The sequence below is a fragment of the Salvelinus fontinalis genome, unplaced genomic scaffold, assembly GCF_029448725.1.
Source record: "Salvelinus fontinalis isolate EN_2023a unplaced genomic scaffold, ASM2944872v1 scaffold_0127, whole genome shotgun sequence".
NCBI classification, from domain to species: domain Eukaryota; kingdom Metazoa; phylum Chordata; class Actinopteri; order Salmoniformes; family Salmonidae; genus Salvelinus; species Salvelinus fontinalis.
In genome coordinates this window covers 305,783-326,127 of record NW_026600336.1, presented here as the reverse complement: position 1 = coordinate 326,127, position 20,345 = coordinate 305,783, and the positions used below count along the sequence as shown (strand labels likewise).

The 20,345-nt window shown below is 42.5% G+C and overlaps 1 protein-coding gene across 2 annotated transcripts in view; it reads left to right on the top strand.

The window, feature by feature from the left end:
- Positions 1-20,345, top strand: part of LOC129843369 (EVI5-like protein) — a 39,258-nt gene that overhangs the window by 6,940 nt on the left and 11,973 nt on the right. The window contains exons 2-15 of one of the 2 annotated variants that reach the window (XM_055912077.1): positions 5,544-5,911; positions 8,224-8,413; positions 9,344-9,568; positions 10,027-10,101; positions 10,302-10,427; positions 11,196-11,339; positions 11,557-11,646; positions 13,746-13,843; positions 14,076-14,136; positions 14,328-14,381; positions 14,962-14,994; positions 15,516-15,656; positions 19,942-20,058; positions 20,144-20,284. In XM_055912077.1, coding sequence (XP_055768052.1) covers positions 5,676-5,911; positions 8,224-8,413; positions 9,344-9,568; positions 10,027-10,101; positions 10,302-10,427; positions 11,196-11,339; positions 11,557-11,646; positions 13,746-13,843; positions 14,076-14,136; positions 14,328-14,381; positions 14,962-14,994; positions 15,516-15,656; positions 19,942-20,058; positions 20,144-20,284 — 1,731 coding nt within the window. In that variant the 5' untranslated portion in view covers positions 5,544-5,675. The remainder of the gene's footprint in view (positions 1-5,543; positions 5,912-8,223; positions 8,414-9,343; positions 9,569-10,026; positions 10,102-10,301; positions 10,428-11,195; positions 11,340-11,556; positions 11,647-13,745; positions 13,844-14,075; positions 14,137-14,327; positions 14,382-14,961; positions 14,995-15,515; positions 15,657-19,941; positions 20,059-20,143; positions 20,285-20,345) is intronic. The other variant, XM_055912078.1, reaches the window with a different exon arrangement.

Sequence of the window (20,345 nt, the reverse complement as noted above, 5' to 3'; positions counted from 1 at the left end):
TTTGGACTATAGCCTGGCTTCAATGACATTGCTGTATACCTCCTCTGGTGTACATCCAACTGTAGCTGGACTGGAATGATTCCTGGTGAGATGACACATGGGGATGCCAGTAATTTAGGGGATTCGTTTGCAGAGGGAGACTAGTGTTATATTTTCATAGATTTTAATATTATTTCTTGCATTTGGTTTCTTAAAAGGTAACTATTATGCATTTCCATCGTCACAGTGAGCAGTCTTGAGGAATATCAAAGGTTAAAAGTGCAGTATTTATAGTGTCATAAGATTAGCTTTGATTAGGCTCCATATGGACAACTTTTCTCTGTTTCTATTGTTACATTGTTTTGTAGGAACTAGCTACGTGTCATTTCGAGGGAATATCGTGACGGTTTGAGGATGCTCGTTTGCCTGAGCTGCTGCTCTTCTGATGCAATTGGTCTCGTGCTAGTTAATGCCTCTTTTGATTGGCCTCTCCCAGCGCATGAATGGCGTCCTTGTCCCTCCATCCCTCTGCAGTGTTTTCTCCCTTCAAACATTATTTTTTTCTTCTCTGGACAGTTTTTCTGCTTTCCTTGTCATTGTCGCGCTTCAGTAGACATATGTATCGGTGTGACTATGGCGGATATTAAAACAGCTAGGGTTTCTGTCTGGTGTGTGTGTGTTGTAGTCATAGAGCTGTTCAGCATTCCAATGGTGGCTAGCCCATTCCCCTCATCTCTCTCACTCTTGCAGATGTGCATAAGCCCTACCTTCTGGGATTCCATTTGTAAAATGTATGCTGAATTACCCTCGGCTTGGGGTTAGGTCTATCTCTCCTCTCCCTCTGAATTGGGGCCACCAGCTCGGCTGGACTCTGGCTTACCCAGTAATAGAGCTCCCATACATGATGCAGGCCAGGGCTGTGCTTCTGTCCATAGAAATATAATCACTAGAATGGAAATGCTATGAGGGTGCAGTCAAATTGCCATGGCCTGAGGTGTTTTACCTGTTCGAATAATTATATTTCTATAAAGCTGTCAGGGTTTTCTTTTTCATTCTAGTAATTATATTTCTATGGTGCTGCCTAGCTGTCACATACAGGAGTGGAAACACCATAGAACTAGAATGAGTTGAACAGGAAACAACCCAGGCCACCGCAATTTGGCTGCACCCTCATGGGATTCTCATTCTAGTAATTCCATTTCTATGGTGCAGCTTGGCTGCCACAGACAGGAGTGCAGTGAGGAACTCCTGAGCAGTGTTGCTACCTTCATGGTTAAACAGTAGCAGCGGGACCTCTGGCTCTGGTTTATCACTGACCAATGGTTCCCACCTATTGGTTTTGTGATTAGTAGCTACATTGTGCAGTGCACAGTCTGTTCTTGGCTTTACTAGAGGGAGGAGATAGGATAGTGGACTGAGAGAGCACCAGGCCTTGCCTACCCGGCCTCGCCTCACATAGGCCAGTAGAATGTTGCACATTGTGAACCACAGGCCTGAGTGCACGCACGCACACACACACAAACAGCACACAAAACTTTCCTCATCAGAAAATGGGATTTCATGGATTTAACCTCAGTTTAAATTGCCATTATTTATTTATTTTTGTCAATGGATTTGCATGAGAAAACAAACTATTATAAAATATAATACTTTGAGGAATGTTGTTTTGTATTTACATAGGCCATGTTGATATACTAGAAATCTGCAGAGCTATCTTTCTCAACACATCCTTTCTAGTTTGCTAATCCAATCACCTTTTAATGCACAGTCTCTTCCTGACAATATACTACGGCTAAGGGCTGCTGTTATGCACTACATAACGCAGAGGGTCAAGTTTCAGGAGCTCCTTTAGCACCTCGGACTCAGTGACTGCCTGCAGGGAGAAAGTTTGTTGTGGGGTAGGGGGAAAAAAGAGGGAGAAGCATCGGAGATAGTCACAGAAGGGGTGGGAGATGAGGGAATGTTGGACGGGCAAGGAAGCATGGCTGAGTCAAATAGGAATCCTGACTTAATGAAGTGGTGATTTTAAAGAGCTCAGCCATGTGCTTCTTGTCAGTAACAACCACATCCTCAACTTTAGGGGACATGGGCAGCTGCGAGGAGGAGGGTTTTCCAGAACTTCTTACCCACAGAGAGAGAACTTTTCATTTTCTTTATGGGGGCGTGTTTGTTAACAATACCACCAAAAATATATAAAAAGAAGGTCCAGGTGTCTTTGACAGAGGGGATCAAGCTGATTCTATACCATTTTACTGCGCAGCCATTACGAACACAGGCTGTAAAACAGTGATCACTAAGGCCATTACAGAAAACACCAGACTGATACCTATCAGGATTGTTTGTGAAGATAACATCGAGGAGAGTAGCCTTTTCTGGGTGTTTGGAGTCATACCTTGTGGGATTGGTAATGATCTGAGAGATTTAGGGAGTCCCATTGCTTTAGGACTTAGTCAGGTGGTTTAAGCATGTCCCAGTTTAGGTCACCTATCAGGACAAATTCAGACTTAGCGCAAGGGGCCAGGAGAGAGCTTAGGGCAGGTAGGGTATAGGCCGGTGCTGATGGAGGACGATAACACCCAGCAACAGTCATCATAGAGCTATTTGAAAGTTTAATACTTCAAACCAGCAAATCAAATTGTTTGGGGACTGACTTGGTGGAGACAACTGAGCACTGAAGGTGATCCTTGGTAAAGATTGCCACTCCGCCACCTTTTGGAAGATCTGTCTTGCCAAAAAAGGTTATAACCAGTAAGGTTATCAGTATTCAAAACACTCTCCTTAACCACCTCAGTAATGACCAACACATCACAACACACCCTACCATACCCCTGTCTGTACATTATGCCCTGAATCTATCCTACCATCTATCCTACCACGCCCAGAAATCTGCTCCTTTTATTCTTTGTCCCCAAAGCACAAAACGACCAGTTTTGATAGGCTTCAGCCATACCCTCATCCTACTCTGTTCCTCGGGTGATGTGGAGGTTAACCCAGGCGCACTCATTTCTTGACTTCTGTAACCTTAAAAGCCTTGGTTTCATGCGTGTTATCAGAAGCCTCCTCCCTAAGTTTGTTTTACTCACTGCTTTAGCACACTCTGCCAACCCTGATGTCCTTGCTGTGTCTGAACCCTAGTTTAGGAAAAATTCTGCGATTTCCATCCCCAACTACAACATTTTCCGTCAAGATAGAACTGCCAAAGGGGGAGGAGTTGCAATCTACCGCAGAGATAGCCTGCAAAGTTCTGTCATACTTTCAAGGTCTATGCCCAAACAGTTCGAGCTTCTAATTTTAAAAATGAATCTCTCCAGAAATACATCTCTCACTGTTGCCGCCTGTTATAGACCCCCCTCAGCTCCCAGCTGTGCCCTGGACACCATATGTGAATTGATTGCCCCTCCCATCTTTCTTCAGAGTTTTTTTCTGTTAGGTGACCTAAACTGGGATATGCTTAACACCCAGGCAGTCCTACAATCTAAGTTAGATGCCCTCAATCTCACACAAATTATCAAGGAACCCACCAGGTACAACCCTAAATCCATGAACATGGGCACCCTCATAGATATTATCCTGACCAACTTGGTTTGGCTTGGTTTTTGCTCTGACATGCACGGTCAACTGTGGGACCTTATATAGACAGGTGTGTGCCTTTCCAAATCATGTCCAATCAATTTAATTTACCACAGGTGGGCTCCAATCAAGTTGTAGAAACATCTCAAGGATGATCAATGGAAACAGGATGCACCTGAGCTCAATTTGAGTCTCATCGCAAAGGGTCTGAATACTTACAGTACCAGTCAGAAGTTTGGACACCAGCTCATTTGAAGGGTTTTTCTTTATTTTTTACTATTTTCTACATTGTAGAATAATAGTGAAGACATCAAAACTATGAAATAACACACATGGAATCATGTAGTAACCAAAAAAGTGTTAAACGAATAAAAATCTATTTTATATTTGAGATTCTTCAAAGTAGCCACCCTTTGCCTTGATGACAGCTTTCCACACTCTTGGCATTCTCTCAACCAGCTTCATGAGGTATTCACCTGGAGTGCTTTTCAATTAAAAGGTGTGCCTTGTTAAAAGTGAATTTGTGGAATTTCTTTCTTTATTGCGTTTGAGCCAATCAGTTGTGTTGTGACAAGTTAGGGGTGGTATACAGAAGATAGTCCTATTTGGTAAAAGACCAAGTCCATATTATGGCAAGAACAGCTCAAATAAGCAAAGAAAAATGACAGTCCATCATTACTTTTAAGACATGAAGGTCAGTAAATCATGAATTTCAAGAACTTTGAAAGTTTCTTCAAGTGCAGTCGCAAAAAACAAAAATAGTGAAAATAAAGATAAACCCTTGAATGAGTAGGTGTGTTCAAACTTTTGACTGGTACTGTATGGAAATAAGGTATTTCGTTTTTTTATTTTTTATTAATTAGCAAAAATGTCTACAAACCTATTTTCGGTTTGTCATTATGGGGTATTGTGTGTAGATTTAGATTTTTTAAGTAGTCAATTTTTAGAATTGGGCTGTAAAGTAACATTTGGAAAAAGTCAAGGGGTCTGAATACTTTCCGAATGCACTGTATGTATGTATACTGAACAAAAATGTAAATGCAGCATGCATTCAAAGATTTTACTGAGTTATCGTTCATATAAGGAAATAAGTCCATTTTAAATGAATGAATTAGTCCCTAATCTCTGGATTTTACATGACTGGGAATACAGATGCATCTGTTGGTCAGATACCTTTAAAAAAAAAAGTAGGGGTGTGGTTCAGAAAACCAGTTAGGATATGCTGTGACCACCATTTGCCTCATGTAGCGTGACACATCTCCTTTGCATAGAGTTGATCAGGCTGTTGATTGTTTCCTGTGAAACACGCTGTCGTACACGTTGATCCAGAGCATTCCAAACATGCTCAATGGGTGACATGTCTGGTGAGTATGCAGGCCATGGAAGAACTGGGACATTTTCAGCTTCCAGGAATTGTGTACAGATCCTTGCGACATGGGGCCGTGCATTATCATGCTGAAACATGAGGTGATGGAGGCGGATGAATGGCACAACAATGGGCCTCAGGATCTCATCACAGTATCTCTGTGCATTCATTTTGGTAGAAAAATTAACATTAAATTCTCTGGCAACAGCTCTGGTGGAAATTCCTGCAGTCAGCATGCCAATTGCACGCTCCCTCAATTTGAGACATCTGTGGCATTGTGTCGTGTGACACAACTGCTCATTTTAGAGTGGCTTTTTATTGTCCCCAGCACAAGGTGCACATGTGTAATGGTCATGCTGTTTAATCAGCTTCTTGATATGCCACACCTGTCAGGTGGATGGATTATCTTGGCAAAGGAGAAATGCTCACGAACAGGGATGTAACCACATTTGTGCCAAAAATTTGAGAGAAATAAGCTTTTTTGTGCGTATGGATCATTTCTGGGATCTTTTATTTCAGCTCATGAAACATGGGACCAACACTTTACATGTTGCATTCATATTTTTGTTCAGTGTATGTCCTCATGCATATGTCCTCGTAATTCAAACGTCCTCTAAATTCACAACAGATTTGAGGAACCCTGATCCAATTGGCTCCGGCACCGCCCTACCAGGTGACCCTACAGCGGGGGAGACGGGTAAGGAGACCCAGCCACAGCCTCCCCTGTCCAACATTGCATTGCACTGTGCCCACCTCCACCATGTCCACCCCCAGCGGCAGCCCCGAGAGAGAGTGCTCCACAGGGGAACCCAACCAGCTGGAGTGTCCCCCTTCCTCTCCCCCTGGCATGGACCATTCCATTGGAAGCCCCCTCCTCAGCCCGGACTCATCTTGCCAAGATGCCATGCTCTCGGCCCCCGCCGCCTCCCCCGCCGACTCGGAGAGCCTGAGCCCTGACGAACTAGAGCTGCTGGCCAAGCTTGAGGAGCAGAACAGGTGAGAAAGAGATGGGAACAGGGGTTCACATGTGTTGCACAGTAGCTACTGGTAAATGCCAAAATAAAGGAAACACCAACATAAAGTGTCTTTAATAGGGCGTTGGGCCACCATGAGTCAGAAAATCTTCCATCCACCTTGGCATAGATTCTACAAGTGTCTGGAACTCTATTGGAGGGATGCGACACCATTCTTCTGCATGAAATTACATCATTTGTTTTATTGGTGGTGGTGGAAAAGGCTGTCTTAGGCACTGCTCCAGAATCTCCCATAAGTGTTCAATTGGGTTGAGATCTGGTGACTGAGACACACACACTTTAAACCCCCTATACTCCTTTGATACCCCTCTTTCAAAGTCACTGAGATCTCTTCTAGCCATGGTAGCCAAACTAATGGCCAACTGGGCATTTTATACATAGACGCTAAGCATGATGGGTTTTTAATTGCTTAATTAACTTAGGAACCACACCTGTGTAGAAGAACCTGCTTTCAATATACTTTGTATGCCTTGTTCACTCAAGTGTCATTTATTTTGGCAGTTACCTGTATGTTTCCATTAACTTGTCCAGTGGTTTTGTGTAGATATTTAGAACGTTTGCGTAGAAAATAGATGCGACAATTGCCTGCCACATTGCGCTTCCATTGAACTGTCTTGTGTCAATTTAAAAACAACTGGACGTAATGACATCCCATGAAAAATAACAAAACTTTTTAGCAAAAACGTGTCAAATAAAAATGAATTGGTTGACATTTTTCCATGATCCATTTAGGCAAGTTGCACATTTAATAAACTGGAGGCAGCCTGTATGCTCTCCCACCTATCTGTTTCATGTCTGAGGTAGCTCCCAAAGCCAGCATGGATAGAATGCAAGAATTGCATTTTTGCATTTTTGTGCCACCTTATCGCCATGGTGAAACTTGCACTCCTTTAGGTCTGAAATAATTGGATCTTGAACTTGCATCCAGCCATCCAGCCATTCAGCCATCCAGCCATCCAGAAAAGAAAGGCTAAGCAATTCAGGCATTATTGAAAGTCACTGCAAAGGGAAAAAAAAATTTTGGGACAAATAGTTGGATTTAGAATTAAATGTGTAAACGATGTGCCACTCGTAGGCCTACCTTAAAAATGATTTGGCAATAGTCTATTACATTAACAGTTTCCATCATAATTTCTTGCAATAAAGAAAGTTCTACAAAAGAAAAATCCACTCCTATTGAACGGATAAAAATGTTGTTATTCTGTAGAACATTTCTCCTATATCTGCCGTTTCCATTACACATGTCACAAAGATTTTTTTTACAACATTGCTTGTCGAATAAACTTTGTTCAATGGAAACCTACTGTTAAGTTGTGACTGGTCTCGCATGGCTGCGTTCAAGATCCCTGCGCTGTTGTGAGAATGGCATTTGCTGATATTTTGCCAGGTAAATGATGAGCCACTCATACAGACAGGTACAGTCCAGCGATCCAACTGTGTCACAGCACATGGCTATGAGGTTTCCAGGTCAGTATGGGGTAACAGAGGTTAGCCTCTCCCCGCTGTGGGTAGCTCCAGAGCAGATGCACTGAGCAGATGTGTCATTGGGCTGGAGGAGCTTCTGGCCAAGGTCTAGCGGGCCGGCTAGGCTAGCTGAGAGATGCTTTGATGCCAGAGCTGGAACATGCACTGTTGCTCCTTCCTCTTCTGCCTCTGTGAGCTGGACCTTTGCTGTTACTGGCACGGTATTATAACCAATGTGAAGGCACACATTCGGGGTGCGTCCCAAATGGCACACTATTCCCTATGTAGTGCACTACTTTTGATCAGGTTCCAGACGAGCTCAGGTCAAAAGCAGTGCACTATATAGGGAAAAAGCTGCCATTTTGGACACACCCTCATTGTCCCTACTATCAGAGTAGCTGCTTTGGCACTGATAAGTATCTCAACAATAGGCCCAGTGCCAAGTCACTATCAGATAGTTTTCAAGGTTCAGTAACTTGACCTAGTGGTGTTAAGGTTACTGCTGGTTCAAGTTACTGCTGGTTCTTTGTGCTCTCCAGTGTTTTACATGACATTCTCCCACACGAGATTTTCTACTACATGGAGTAACAATTAAAAACGTTTCAAGTAACAGTCTAATTTAATGCAAAAGAGAATATAACATAATGCCGGAAAAGCTTAACATTATGGATTAACAATAAAAAGATCAAAGCAAGTAATGGAAACAAGACTAGAGTAATAAAAGCATAAGTGGCTCTAGATTCACTCATATGACCCTTGTCTGACCTTTGATCCCTAACCCCTTGACACCCCCCCCCCCCCCCCCCCCAGACTTTTGGAGGCGGACTCAAAGTCGATGCGCTCGATGAGCGGCTCGCGGCGGAACAGCGGCTCGTCCCTTGTGTCAAGCTCCTCTGCCTCGTCCAACCTGTCCCACCTGGAGGAGGACACCTGGATCCTGTGGGGACGCATCGTCAACGAGTGGGACGAATGGAGACGCAAGAAGGACAAGCTGCTCAAGGTGAGGGGGGGTGGATGAGTGATTGAGAGACTGATAGAGCAAAGGGAAGAGAGGGGAGAAGATGGAGAGATATGATAAATGAGGGGGAAAAGTGGTGTTGGAGGGCCAGTAGGAGGCACCCTTCCCCTTGGTCTAAAAAAAATATATCCCAATGCCCCAGGGCAGTGAATGGGGACATTGCTCTGTGTAGGGTGCCTTCTTTCAGATGGGATGTTAAACAGGTGTCTGACTCTCTGTGGTCACTAAAGACGCAAGAATGGTACTTATCGTAAGAGTAGGGGTGGTAACCCCGGTGTCCTGGCTAAGTTCCCAATCTGGCCCTCATAACATCACTGTCACCGTATCATCCCCAGCTTACAATTGGCTCATTCATCCCCCTCCTCTCCCCTGTAACTATTCCCCAGGTCGTTGCTGTAAATGAGAATATGTTCTCAGTCAACTTACCTGGTAAAATAAGGGTTAAATAGAGAAAGAGGAGATATGACATGGGAGTGGTGGGCAGAGGAGAGATGGATGGATGGGTAATGGAGAGGGTACATAGGGGTTAGGGGGGATAAGATGGGGACAGAGGAGAGAGGACGAATAAGGGGGAGAGAGAGGACTGTAGGGAAGGTGAAAGTGAGAAGAGATGGATGAGATGGAAAGGTCAGAGTGCGGGGAAGAGCAGAGATGATGGAGGGAGAACATTGAGTGAGAGAGCAGACAGAGCCAGGGAAAAGGATGGAAAAAGGGAGAGGGGAACAGCAGGAGAGATTAGAGAGGGGAAAATGGGAGCGAGGACAAGTGAGGCCAGAGCACAGATGGAGGGATAAGATAAGTGAAGATTAGAGACATATGAGATGACATATATATTCAGTATAGGCTAGGATGTGGAGTTCTACAGTAAACTGAGAGTTTGATTCGTAAATAAACCTTTCTTTTCACCTCCAGGAGCTGATCCGCAAGGGCATCCCACACCACTTCCGGGCCATCGTGTGGCAGCTGCTTGGTAACGCCACAGACATGCCAGTGAAGAACCAGTATTCTGAGCTGCTCAAGATGTCCTCGCCCTGCGAAAAGCTCATCCGCCGGGACATTGCCCGCACCTACCCCGAGCATGAGTTCTTCAAGGGCCAGGACAGCCTGGGTCAGGAGGTGCTCTTCAACGTCATGAAGGTGAGGACATTTTCACCTTGAGCATGACTTTCTTTTTTTTGTGAACGTTGTCTCTTAGGTTTACTTGGACAAACAGAATAGATTTGGTATGATTAGTCCTTTTTGTACTGTTTTGTTTTTATTTAACCTTTATTTAACTAGACACTAGTGAGATGTGCAGTTGGATGAACAGTTAGAAGCAGTTACATCTGCATTGCTGGCTGTTTGGGGTTTTTGGCTGGGTTTCTGTATAGCAATTTGTGACATCTGCTGATGTAAAAATCGGCTTTATAAATACATTTGATTGATTGAGTTAAATGTGTATGTGAACTGTATAGGCCGGCTTCCCAGTCACTGATGAAGCCTAGTCCTGGACTAAAAAGCATTGCAAATGGAGAATCTCTAAACTGAATCTGTGTCCGGGAAACCTCCCCAATGAGTATAGGTTTGTTTATATTGATTGATGTCTGTGTGTGCAGGCGTATTCTCTGGTGGACCGGGAGGTGGGCTACTGCCAGGGCAGTGCCTTCATCGTGGGCCTGCTGCTCATGCAGGTAACGTCTCTTCAGCAACCCTCTAGTCTAGACATTCCCCTCTCTCGCTATCGCATTACGTTGTGCTAAGTACGGAATTGTCCTGATTCTACCCTTTTTCGTTGCTTATACAGTATGAATAAATGACCTCTGAGCTCCTGAGTAGTGTGAATGCACACACAGTCACACAGCCTGACCCGGTCTCCTCTGTGCCCCTCTAGATGCCAGAGGAGGAGGCGTTCTGTGTGTTTGTGCGTCTGATGCAGGAGTACCGTCTGAGGGAGCTTTTCAAACCAACCATGGCTGAACTAGGCCTCTGTATCTACCAGTTTGAATACCTGCTGCAGGTAAATAAACTTTAGGACTTTATCCATCTCCATATGTCACGCTGGCCAATGTAGAAGTTTGAATGTGTCCCAAATGGCAACTTATACCCTATAAAGGGCACTACTTTTGACAAGGGCCAATAGGTCAAAGTAGTGCACTATGTAGGGAATATAGTGCCATTTAGGATGCATATATTGTCAAATAAACTAAAACCTTAAGGGCCTTGCAGGTGTCTGGGATTGAAATTTTAAAAAATTGCCTCAAATATCTGGTTTTACTTAAGTATGTATATGGTGTACTGTAGTTGGGGAATAAGCACAGCTATTGCAATTATAGAGTTGTCCACTTTGGGGCAGCAAATAGATTCATACAGCACAGATTTGTTCTAGGTTAGTCCTTACATTTTTTATAGTACCACTTTGAAACCATTACGGGTTTGTAGCTTAACTAAAACCCCTATTGTTATAAACTGGGTGGTTTGAGACCTGAATGCTGATTGGCTGACAGCCACGGCTATGACAAAACATTTTTTTTTACTGCTCTAATTACGTTGGATACCAGTTTATAATAGCAATAAGGCACTTTGGGGGTTTGTGATGTATGGCCAATATACCACGGCTAAGGGCTGTTCTTATGCACGAGTGCCTGGACACAGTCCTTAGCCGTGGTATATTGGCCATATACCATACCCCCTCGTGCCTTATTGCTTAATTAACTCCTCTCGTCTCTTCCCCTCTCATCCACCCTCTTTCTCTTCCTCTCTTCCCTCTCTCACCTTATCCCAACAGGAGCAGCTCCCGGAGCTGAACGTCCATTTCCGTTCTCAGAGTTTCCACACCTCCATGTACGCCTCCTCCTGGTTCCTCACTCTCTTCCTCACCTTCCTCCCCATGCCCGTCGCCACACGCATCTTTGATATCTTCATGTACGAGGTAAGAGACTCACCACTGGTGTCTTGTGTGAGAATGTGTTTGGGTGAACATACTTTGAAAAAAATCAACATAGTGGATCCCATAGACATTATGTTTGATTTGAAATGTAACCTTTATTTACAGGTTGTTCTCATTAACATAAAATATCTTCTACAAGAGAGTCTTGTGATGTAGCACTATGAGTGTGTTGACTTGAACTTTGATTCCCTGTCTTCAGGGTCTGGAGATTATATTTCGTGTGGGCATGGCCATTCTGCAGTACAACCAGACTGACCTCATCCAGCTGGACATGGAGGGCATGTCTCAGGTAACAACCACTAGGCCCCCCATAGGGTTCTGGTCAAGAGTAGTGGACAATATAGGGTGCCATTTGGGATTAATCTCTTTTTTATTTAACTAGGCAAGTCAGTTAAGAACAAATTCTTATTTACAATGACGGCCTAGGAACAGTGGGTTAACTGCCTTGTTCAGGGGCAGATTAGATTTTTTTTTACCTTGTCATCTTGGGGATTCGATCTTGCAACCTTTCGGTTACTAGTCCAGCACTCTAACCAGTAGCCTACCTGTCGTCCCAATAAAAGGCACTACAGCAGGGTTCCCCAATAAGCTGTTTCACCAGTAAGTAATTCAGCTTTAAGGGACCAAATTCGTCTGGTGGGTGATTTTATTTGGCCCCCCAGGTTTTCTGAGATTTTATTTAAACAAAAAAAAATCTTCCTTGGACATAAAAGACTGGAAAATGACCAGAACATGAGCTCAAGGTGATTTTAATTTAGGAAAACTGTTCCCAAGTATTCCCACTGATAAATGGAGGCATATGTGATTGTATCACAATGTAATCAAGGTTTGAAATTCAAATTGTTTTGTCAATTACTATATCTGTTCTTTCGGTCAATTTGCAGTGTACAAATGATTTATAACTATGTTCCGGCTCCCCACCCATCCGCTCAAGGAAAAATCAGCACACAGCTAAATGTAATTGGGGACCCCTGCACTATAGTAAAATCATGAATTATCACTGTAGACAGACACAAGACCTGCTGGAGGCAAGAAAAACAAAAGGGTGAAATGAACCATTGTTTAAACATATGGTCATTTCTGAAGTGTCTTTACTTCAATTATCATGTGATACCCACTGGACCTATTATTCCCTTTCATAGTGTATTAACAGACATATTTTTCAGAGTGTATTAACAGACATATTCTTTTTCAGAGTGTATTAACAGACATATTCTTTTTCAGAGTGTATTAACAGACATATTCTTTTTCAGAGTGTATTAACAGACATATTCTTTTTCAGAGTGTATTAACAGACATTCTTTTTCAGAGTGTATTAACAGACATATTCTTTTTCAGAGTGTATTAACAGACATATTCTTTTTCAGAGTGTATTAACAGACATATTCTTTTTCAGAGTGTATTAACAGACATATTCTTTTTCAGAGTGTATTAACAGACATATTCTTTTTCAGAGTGTATTAACAGACATATTCTTTTTCAGAGTGTATTAACAGACATATTCTTTTTCAGAGTGTATTAACAGACATATTCTTTTTCAGAGTGTATTAACAGACATTCTTTTTCAGAGTGTATTAACAGACATATTCTTTTTCAGAGTGTATTAACAGGCATAGTGTATTAACAGACCTATTCCCTTTCAGAGTGTATTAACAGACCTATTCCCTTTCATAGTGTATTAACAGACATATTCTTTTTCAGAGTGTATTAACAGACATATTCTTTTTCAGAGTGTATTAACAGACATATTTTTTTTCAGAGTGTATTAACAGACATATTCTTTTTCAGAGTGTATTAACAGACATATTCTTTTTCAGAGTGTATTAACAGACATATTCTTTTTCAGAGTGTATTAACAGACATATTCTTTTTCAGAGTGTATTAACAGACATATTCTTTTTCAGAGTGTATTAACAGACATATTCTTTTTCAGAGTGTATTAACAGACATATTCTTTTTCAGATTGTATTAACCGTCATATTCTTTTTCAGAGTGTATTAACAGACATATTCTTTTTCAGAGTGTATTAAAAGACATTCCTTTTCAGAGTGTATTAACAGACCTATTATTCCCTTTCAGAGTGTATTAACAGACATATTATTCCCTTTCAGAGTGTATTAACAGACATATTATTCCCTTTCAGAGTGTATTAACAGACATATTATTCCCTTTCAGAGTGTATTAACAGGACAGACATATTATTCCCTTTCAGAGTGTATTAACAGGACAGACATATTCTCGTTCAGAGTGTATTAACAGGACACAGATATTCTCGTTCAGAGTGTATTAACAGGACATATTATTTTTCAGAGTGTATTAACAGGAGACATATTCTCGTTCAGAGTGTATTCTATGAAGGTCTAACCATGTCTCTTCCTTCTCTCACAGCACTTCCAGAAGGTGATCCCCCACCAGTTTGACAGCTGCCCAGACAAGCTGATCCTGAGGGCCTACCAGGTCAAATACAACCCCAAGAGGATGAAGAAGTAGGTTCTGCTTCTGATCATTGTTCATTAGAATAACAATACTGGCTTTAGGTTGTAGACTACAGTTAATATGGCCCAATGGGCCCTGATTTGTTGTGTTGTTGCTATACAAAGCATACTTTCAGTTTAAGATTACTAGTTTAAGATTTATTTCCACACAGTCAAATGCATAAATGTAAAATGGAAACACGTTGTATGAATCTAACTCTACTAAAATGCTTTTATTTGCCAGGTTGGAGAAGGAGTACACCACAATCAAGAACAAAGAGATGGAGGAGCAGATAGAGATCAAGGTGTGTGTGTGTGTGTGTGTGTGTGTGTCTGTGTGCTCACGTGTCTAACTTCTTCTTTGAGCTAATCTATTAATAGACCAACAGAATTTTTTTTCTTCTGTTTTACTTACAAAGTCCCCAATTTAAAAGCCTTGTATGACTAATACATGTTCCTAACTGTCTCTCTACCCGTCTTAAATACACATCCACAGAGGTTACGCACAGAGAACAGGCTTCTGAAGCAGAGGATTGAGACATTGGAGAAGGTAAGAGATGGAAACTTGGCTTCGAGTCAGACACTCACTTTAGCGCTAATGCGAATAAGGTTTATGATGGACAATAAAACAGAACCAGAAATATGAGGCTAAAATATAGCCATGCCAACTAAGACTTATATCCTGTCACATTTACAGAATAAGTGAGGTGACTTAAATTGTGAATGTACCTAAAGACAGAGATCATGTCTGTTGATTTTGTGTGCGTGAATGGATGATTGAAATGGATGGGCCTTATTCCAGACCGGAGCCACTGAGTCTCTCCTCCTTTTCCAAGTTCTCTGGCTTTTCTTCCCCTCTTGCTTTTCTCCTGTTGTTCTCTAAGTAATGCTTGTTGTCTTTCTGTTCTCTTTTTATTCCTTCTCTCACACAAACCCACTGCCACTCTTTCACTCTGTACTATGATTTCTTTCTTTCTCACCCTCCTATTTATTTTCTGTTGTCACATTTCCGTTACACGTTCGCCCTGTTCTTATCCTTCATTCCTCGTCTTTGTCTTTATTTCTCCCTATTCTCTCCTTATCCTCCTTTTCTTTTCTTATCTTCTTCCTCTCCTTCACTGGTGTTGTAGGAAAGTGCTGCTCTAGCAGACAGGCTGATACAGGTACAGTACTGGAAAACCATCTCTCCTCCTCTAACACCTTCCTTCCTCCTGCACTTCCTCTCTCTGTCTCCTTGACAGTGACCAATAAATGCCTGACTTCTGCATGAGAGAATGTTTTGTTTGTCTGTCTGTCAGTCCGTCAGACCATGCTCCCCCTTGACCGCATGTGCGTCTATGTGTGTCCATGGCAGGAGCTCTAACACTAAGGCCTACAGCCTTGCATGTGGCTTGTGGAAACACAGGCACTGTTTTATACCCTTTGTCATTTATTAGGATAGAAATGTCTTTGCAGGGTAATTACAGCCTAATAGGAATGGATACAGAAGAGCCATTTATATTCTACTCTGTCAACTCCTAATATTGAACCTCCAACAGTGAAAGTGTTAAAGCTAAGCCCCAATTCCCTCTAAATTCAAACCAACGTTGTCCATAACCCCCCCCCCCCCCCCCCCCCCCAGACACATTCCCTATAACTGACACGGCCCACTCTGGTCTCTGACCCTGTGTCTTCACTATTGCAGGGTCAGGTGACGCGGGCGCAGGAGGCGGAGGAAAACTATGTGATCAAGCGGGAGCTGGCGGTGGTGAGGCAGCAGTTCAGCGTGACCAATCAGAACCTGGAGAAAGCCCAGGACACCATCGGAGAACTGCAGCGGGAGAAGGTAAGGAATGATCTGGAGTCAGTGTGCGTGAGATATTGGGATGCTGCATGGGCAGGGACTCAGATGTAGAACTGATCTAGAGTCAGGCTTTCACTCTGAGATTATGAGCAAAATTATCAAATACAAGTCTATTGCAATGGATAACAAGCTCTAAAAGTTACAAATTGGCAAAACATGTTTTTGATGTGCCAGTGACTGTTATGGAAAAATACCAACATTAGGCTGTATAGTCTGTTGTTGCCCTTGTGGATTTTTTGGTTTTGTTCTTGTTTGGGGAACTGACTCATTCTGACAGTCTTCTGCTCGTAAAATATTGCCATCATTTTTTTGCAAATTTTACGTGTCATTTAAAAAATAATGACATTTTAAATCGATGACATGGACAAATTCTTCGGCGAGAAAAAAAATAAAGGCTGGTGTTGGTGAGAACGGTGAAGTGTCAAAGTGAATTTCCCCAACTCAGTTTGTGTTGAGTTGTGACCTCAATCTAGCCAGAGTGACACAGTTAGTGGATGTTGGAGGATAGACAGTATCGGTCTGCTTCATAATCAGTGATGTAAAGTACTACTTAAGTAGTTTTTTGGGGTATCTGTACTTTACTATTTATATTTTTGACAACTTTTACTTCACTATGTTAGTAAAGAAAAATGATGTACTTTTTACTCCATACATTTTCCCGGACACCCAAAAGTACTTGTTACATTTTGTGGCAGACTCACTAAACACAAATGCTTTGTTTTTAAATGATGCCTGAGTGTTGGAGTGTGACCCTGGCTATCTGTAAATGAATAAAAAACAAGAAAATGGTGCTGTCTGGTTTGCTTAATATAAGGAATTAAATAATTACTTTTGCTACTTAAGTATATTTAAAACCAAATCCTTTTAGACTTTTACTCAAGTAGTATTTTACTGGGTGACATTTACTTTTACTCAAGTATTAGAATTTAGTACTTTTTCCACCACTGATCATAATTAATTGTCAAAATATATGTCCGTGTATATACAATTTTAATGAAAATATGTCTAGAAGTCAACTGTTGCAGTGTATACATGTTATTTTGCCCCTATGCTATTCATACCATGTAACATACTAACAACATGTGTTTTCCAACCAGTTCACTATAATCTGTGTATGGATGTTTGTGATTTGTAAGTTTAGGATCAAGTTGATTATCGTCTTAACGTAAGTGTTTGGGTAGCGCTTTGATGATAGTGGAAAGGCTGGCCAACACTTTCTTAGTTTCTCTTCATGGGTTATATCTGAAAACTTCACTTAAAATACAGACACTGAATCACTACCAAAGTAACTGTTTGACGCTCACTTACAGCAATTCTGTGTGTGTTTTTAGGATGGTGTTGATTGTCAATGTATTGACTGTTTCTAATGTAGAATTATTGCTTTCAGTTGCCAGCAGAGCAACATCGTACATTATAAATCAAAACTAATTTTATTTGTCACATGCGCCGAATACTTACAAGCCCTTACCCAATAATGCAGTTTTAAGAAAATATTTACTAAATAAACTACAGTAAATAAAGGAATAACAATAAAATATCAACGGCGCTATATACAGGGGATACTGGTACCAAGTCAATGTGCGGGGGTACAGGTTAGTCGAGGCAATTATGGTAATTTGTTGATGCAGGTAGGGGTGAAATGACTATGCATTGATAATAAAGAGCGAGTAGCAGCAGTGTAAAAACAAAGGGGGTGGGGGGGCCAATGCAAATAGTCTGGGTGGCCATTTGATTAATTGTTCAGCAGTCTTCTGGCTTGGTGGTAGAAGCTGTTAAGGAACCTTTTGGACCTAGACTTGACATTTCGGTACCGCTTGCCGAGCAGTAGCGGAGGGAACAGTCTATGACTTGCGTGACTGGAGTCTTTGACAATTTTTTGGGCCTTCTTATCCTGTAGTTCACGATCATTTCCTTTGTCTTGCTCACGTTGAGGGAGAGGTTGTTGTCCTGGCACCACACTACCAGGTCTCTGACCTCCTCCGTATAGGCTGTCTCATCGTTGTTGGTGATCAGGCCTACCACCGTTGTGTCGTCAACAAACTTAATGATGGTGTTGGAGTCGTGCTTGGCCACACAGTCGTGGGTGAAAAGGGAGTGTACAGGAGGGGACTAAGCACATACCCCTGAGGGGCCCCCGTGTTGAAGATCAGTGTGGCAGATTTGTTGTTACCTACCCTTACCACCTGGGGACGGCCCTTGGGGAAGTCCAAGATCCAGTTGCAGAGGGAGGTGTTTAGTCCCAGGTTCCTTAGCTTAGTGATGAGCTTCGTGGGCACTATGCCATTGAACGCTGAGCTGTAGTCAATGAACAGCATTCTCACATAGATGTTCCTTTTGTCCAGGTGGGAAAGGGCAGTGTGGAGTGCTATTGAGATTGTGTCATCTGTGGAGCTGAGGCGGTATGGGAATTGGAGTGTGTCTAGGGTTTGCGGGATGATGGCGTTGATGTGAGCCATGACCAGCCTTTCAAAGCAGTTCATGGCTACCGAGGTGAGTGCTACGGGGCGGTAGTCACTGTATAGAGTTTGATGTTTGACCTGTTTGAAATCCATAGTGTTATAACATTGTGTTCACCCAGGGCTGGTTTTGTATAAGCCAGTTGTATGAGCATTCTAATGTATAGATGTAGACAGACAGCCATGGTGAGGTGGACAATAGTGTGATGTTGAATGGGTAGACAGACAGACAATGCCTGTAGACCAGCTGATCCAGTACAATAGGGGTTCAGTTATTCAATTGTGGCTGTGTGTTCGTGTGTGTTGTATGCTACAGAAACACTGAATGCTTCTCTGGGACTTTGTCTCAATGTGCAGTGCATCATGTATGCAGAATGTTTTTTGTTGTTTAAAAAAAAATCTTTCTCACACACACACACACACACACTATTTTAGTCTATTCAAACACGTGTGAGTCAGTCAGCGCTTGAATCCGTTTCGAATGCAAGTCCCCAACTACGGCAAAAATGAAAGATGATGTGTTTCTGTTAGTACATGTGTCAGGAACCACAACTCTTTCTATAGACGTTAGTTTCACCGTTTAAATTCAAAGGGTTTTATTGGCAGCGGAAACATGTTTACGTTGCCAAAGCAAATGAAATGGGCAATAAACAAAAGTGAAATTTAACAGAAATAAACAGTAAACATTACACTCACAAAAGTTTCAAAGGAATAGAGACATTTCCAATGTCATATTATGGCTGTGTACAGTATGTACAGTGTGGTAACAATGTGCCGTTTCTCTTCATACTCAGACACAGCAGTCGTCTCAACGTCTCAACATTGTTTCCTTGACTGTCACCTCCTCCTCCATTTAGTCTTTCAACACCAGTGAACTGAGCTTAGATCTACTAGAATTGGGGCCATGGAGAAAATCAGTGGTATAGGTGTGTGTGTGTGTGTGTGTGGTGTTGCTATGGAATTGGAGTTTCAGGTGTGGTCAGAGTGTGTGTTGTGCCTCCGATGACTAGCCTGGGTATATTACCAAGCCAGAAATCACACACCCCCACCTCTCACTTCTCTCTCACATTGAAACTGAGTGGGTACTTTAATTCACAAAGAAAGAAAGGCCTTTATGCCATGCATACACATACAAAGATATTGCTTTGTCCCAACGTTCTCTCTCTATCTCACCAGCTCTCTCTTTCAGTCTCTTCTCTCTGAACTGCATCTAGTGAGAAACGGACATGTTTTTTGGGTTGGTTTCCCCCTTTTGCCAACCCACATCCCTTCTGTCCATCTCACCACAACTACCACAGCCACAGCTACACAGAGCCGTACTCCACATCTCTGTTTAGTACATCACTCATTTATCTGCTTGGGTGTACACAAATGAGGTGAATCTACCTGGTGGTTACACCGATAGACTTTGTAAGTGGTTCCCATTTCCATATCAATAGAAAACACAGCGCCGACATTCTTCTGACCCATCAATCAAATGTATTTTAAAAAGGCAGTTTTACGTCAGCAGTGGCAAAGTGCTACACAGAAACTCAGCCTAAATTCCCAAACCGCAAGCAATGCAGATGTAGAAGCACGGTGGATAGGAAAAACTCCCTAGAAAGGCAGGAACCTAGGAAGAAACCTAGAGAGGAACCAGGCTCTGAGGGTTGGCCAGTCCTCTTCTGACTGTGCTAGGTGGAGGATCTTTATCTTCTGATGCCTTAGTACACAGAGCAATTTGATTGATTGGTTGATATGTGTAGTGTCAGTTTGGGATTGGTCCCAGTGTGTTGCCTCAGTTTATAATTGGTCAATGTGTTGTGTCTCAGTACACAGAGCAGTTTGTGACCGGTCTGCAGACACAGCTGGAGCAGTCCCGGCTGCAGGAGGCAGAGCTACTGGGAGCCCTCAAAGAGATGCAGGACAAAGTACTGGACCTAGAGAAGGTAAGAGAACACACCTGTGTACATGTGTGTGTGGTTATATCTGTGTGTTTGATATCTTTATCATGCGTGTGTGTTTGTGTTACAGAGGAGCAGCTCTCTGCCTGATGAGAACAACGTGGCCCAGCTGCAGGATGAGCTGAAGCTGGTGAAGCTCCGAGAGCTGGAGACACTGCACTCCTTCAGAGAGATGCAGGACACGGTGACCGAGCTCAACCAGCGCTGGCAGGTAAGTAACACACCACAGAGCAGAGAACTGTACAGTAGGGAACTGAAGGCTTCAGAAGGGG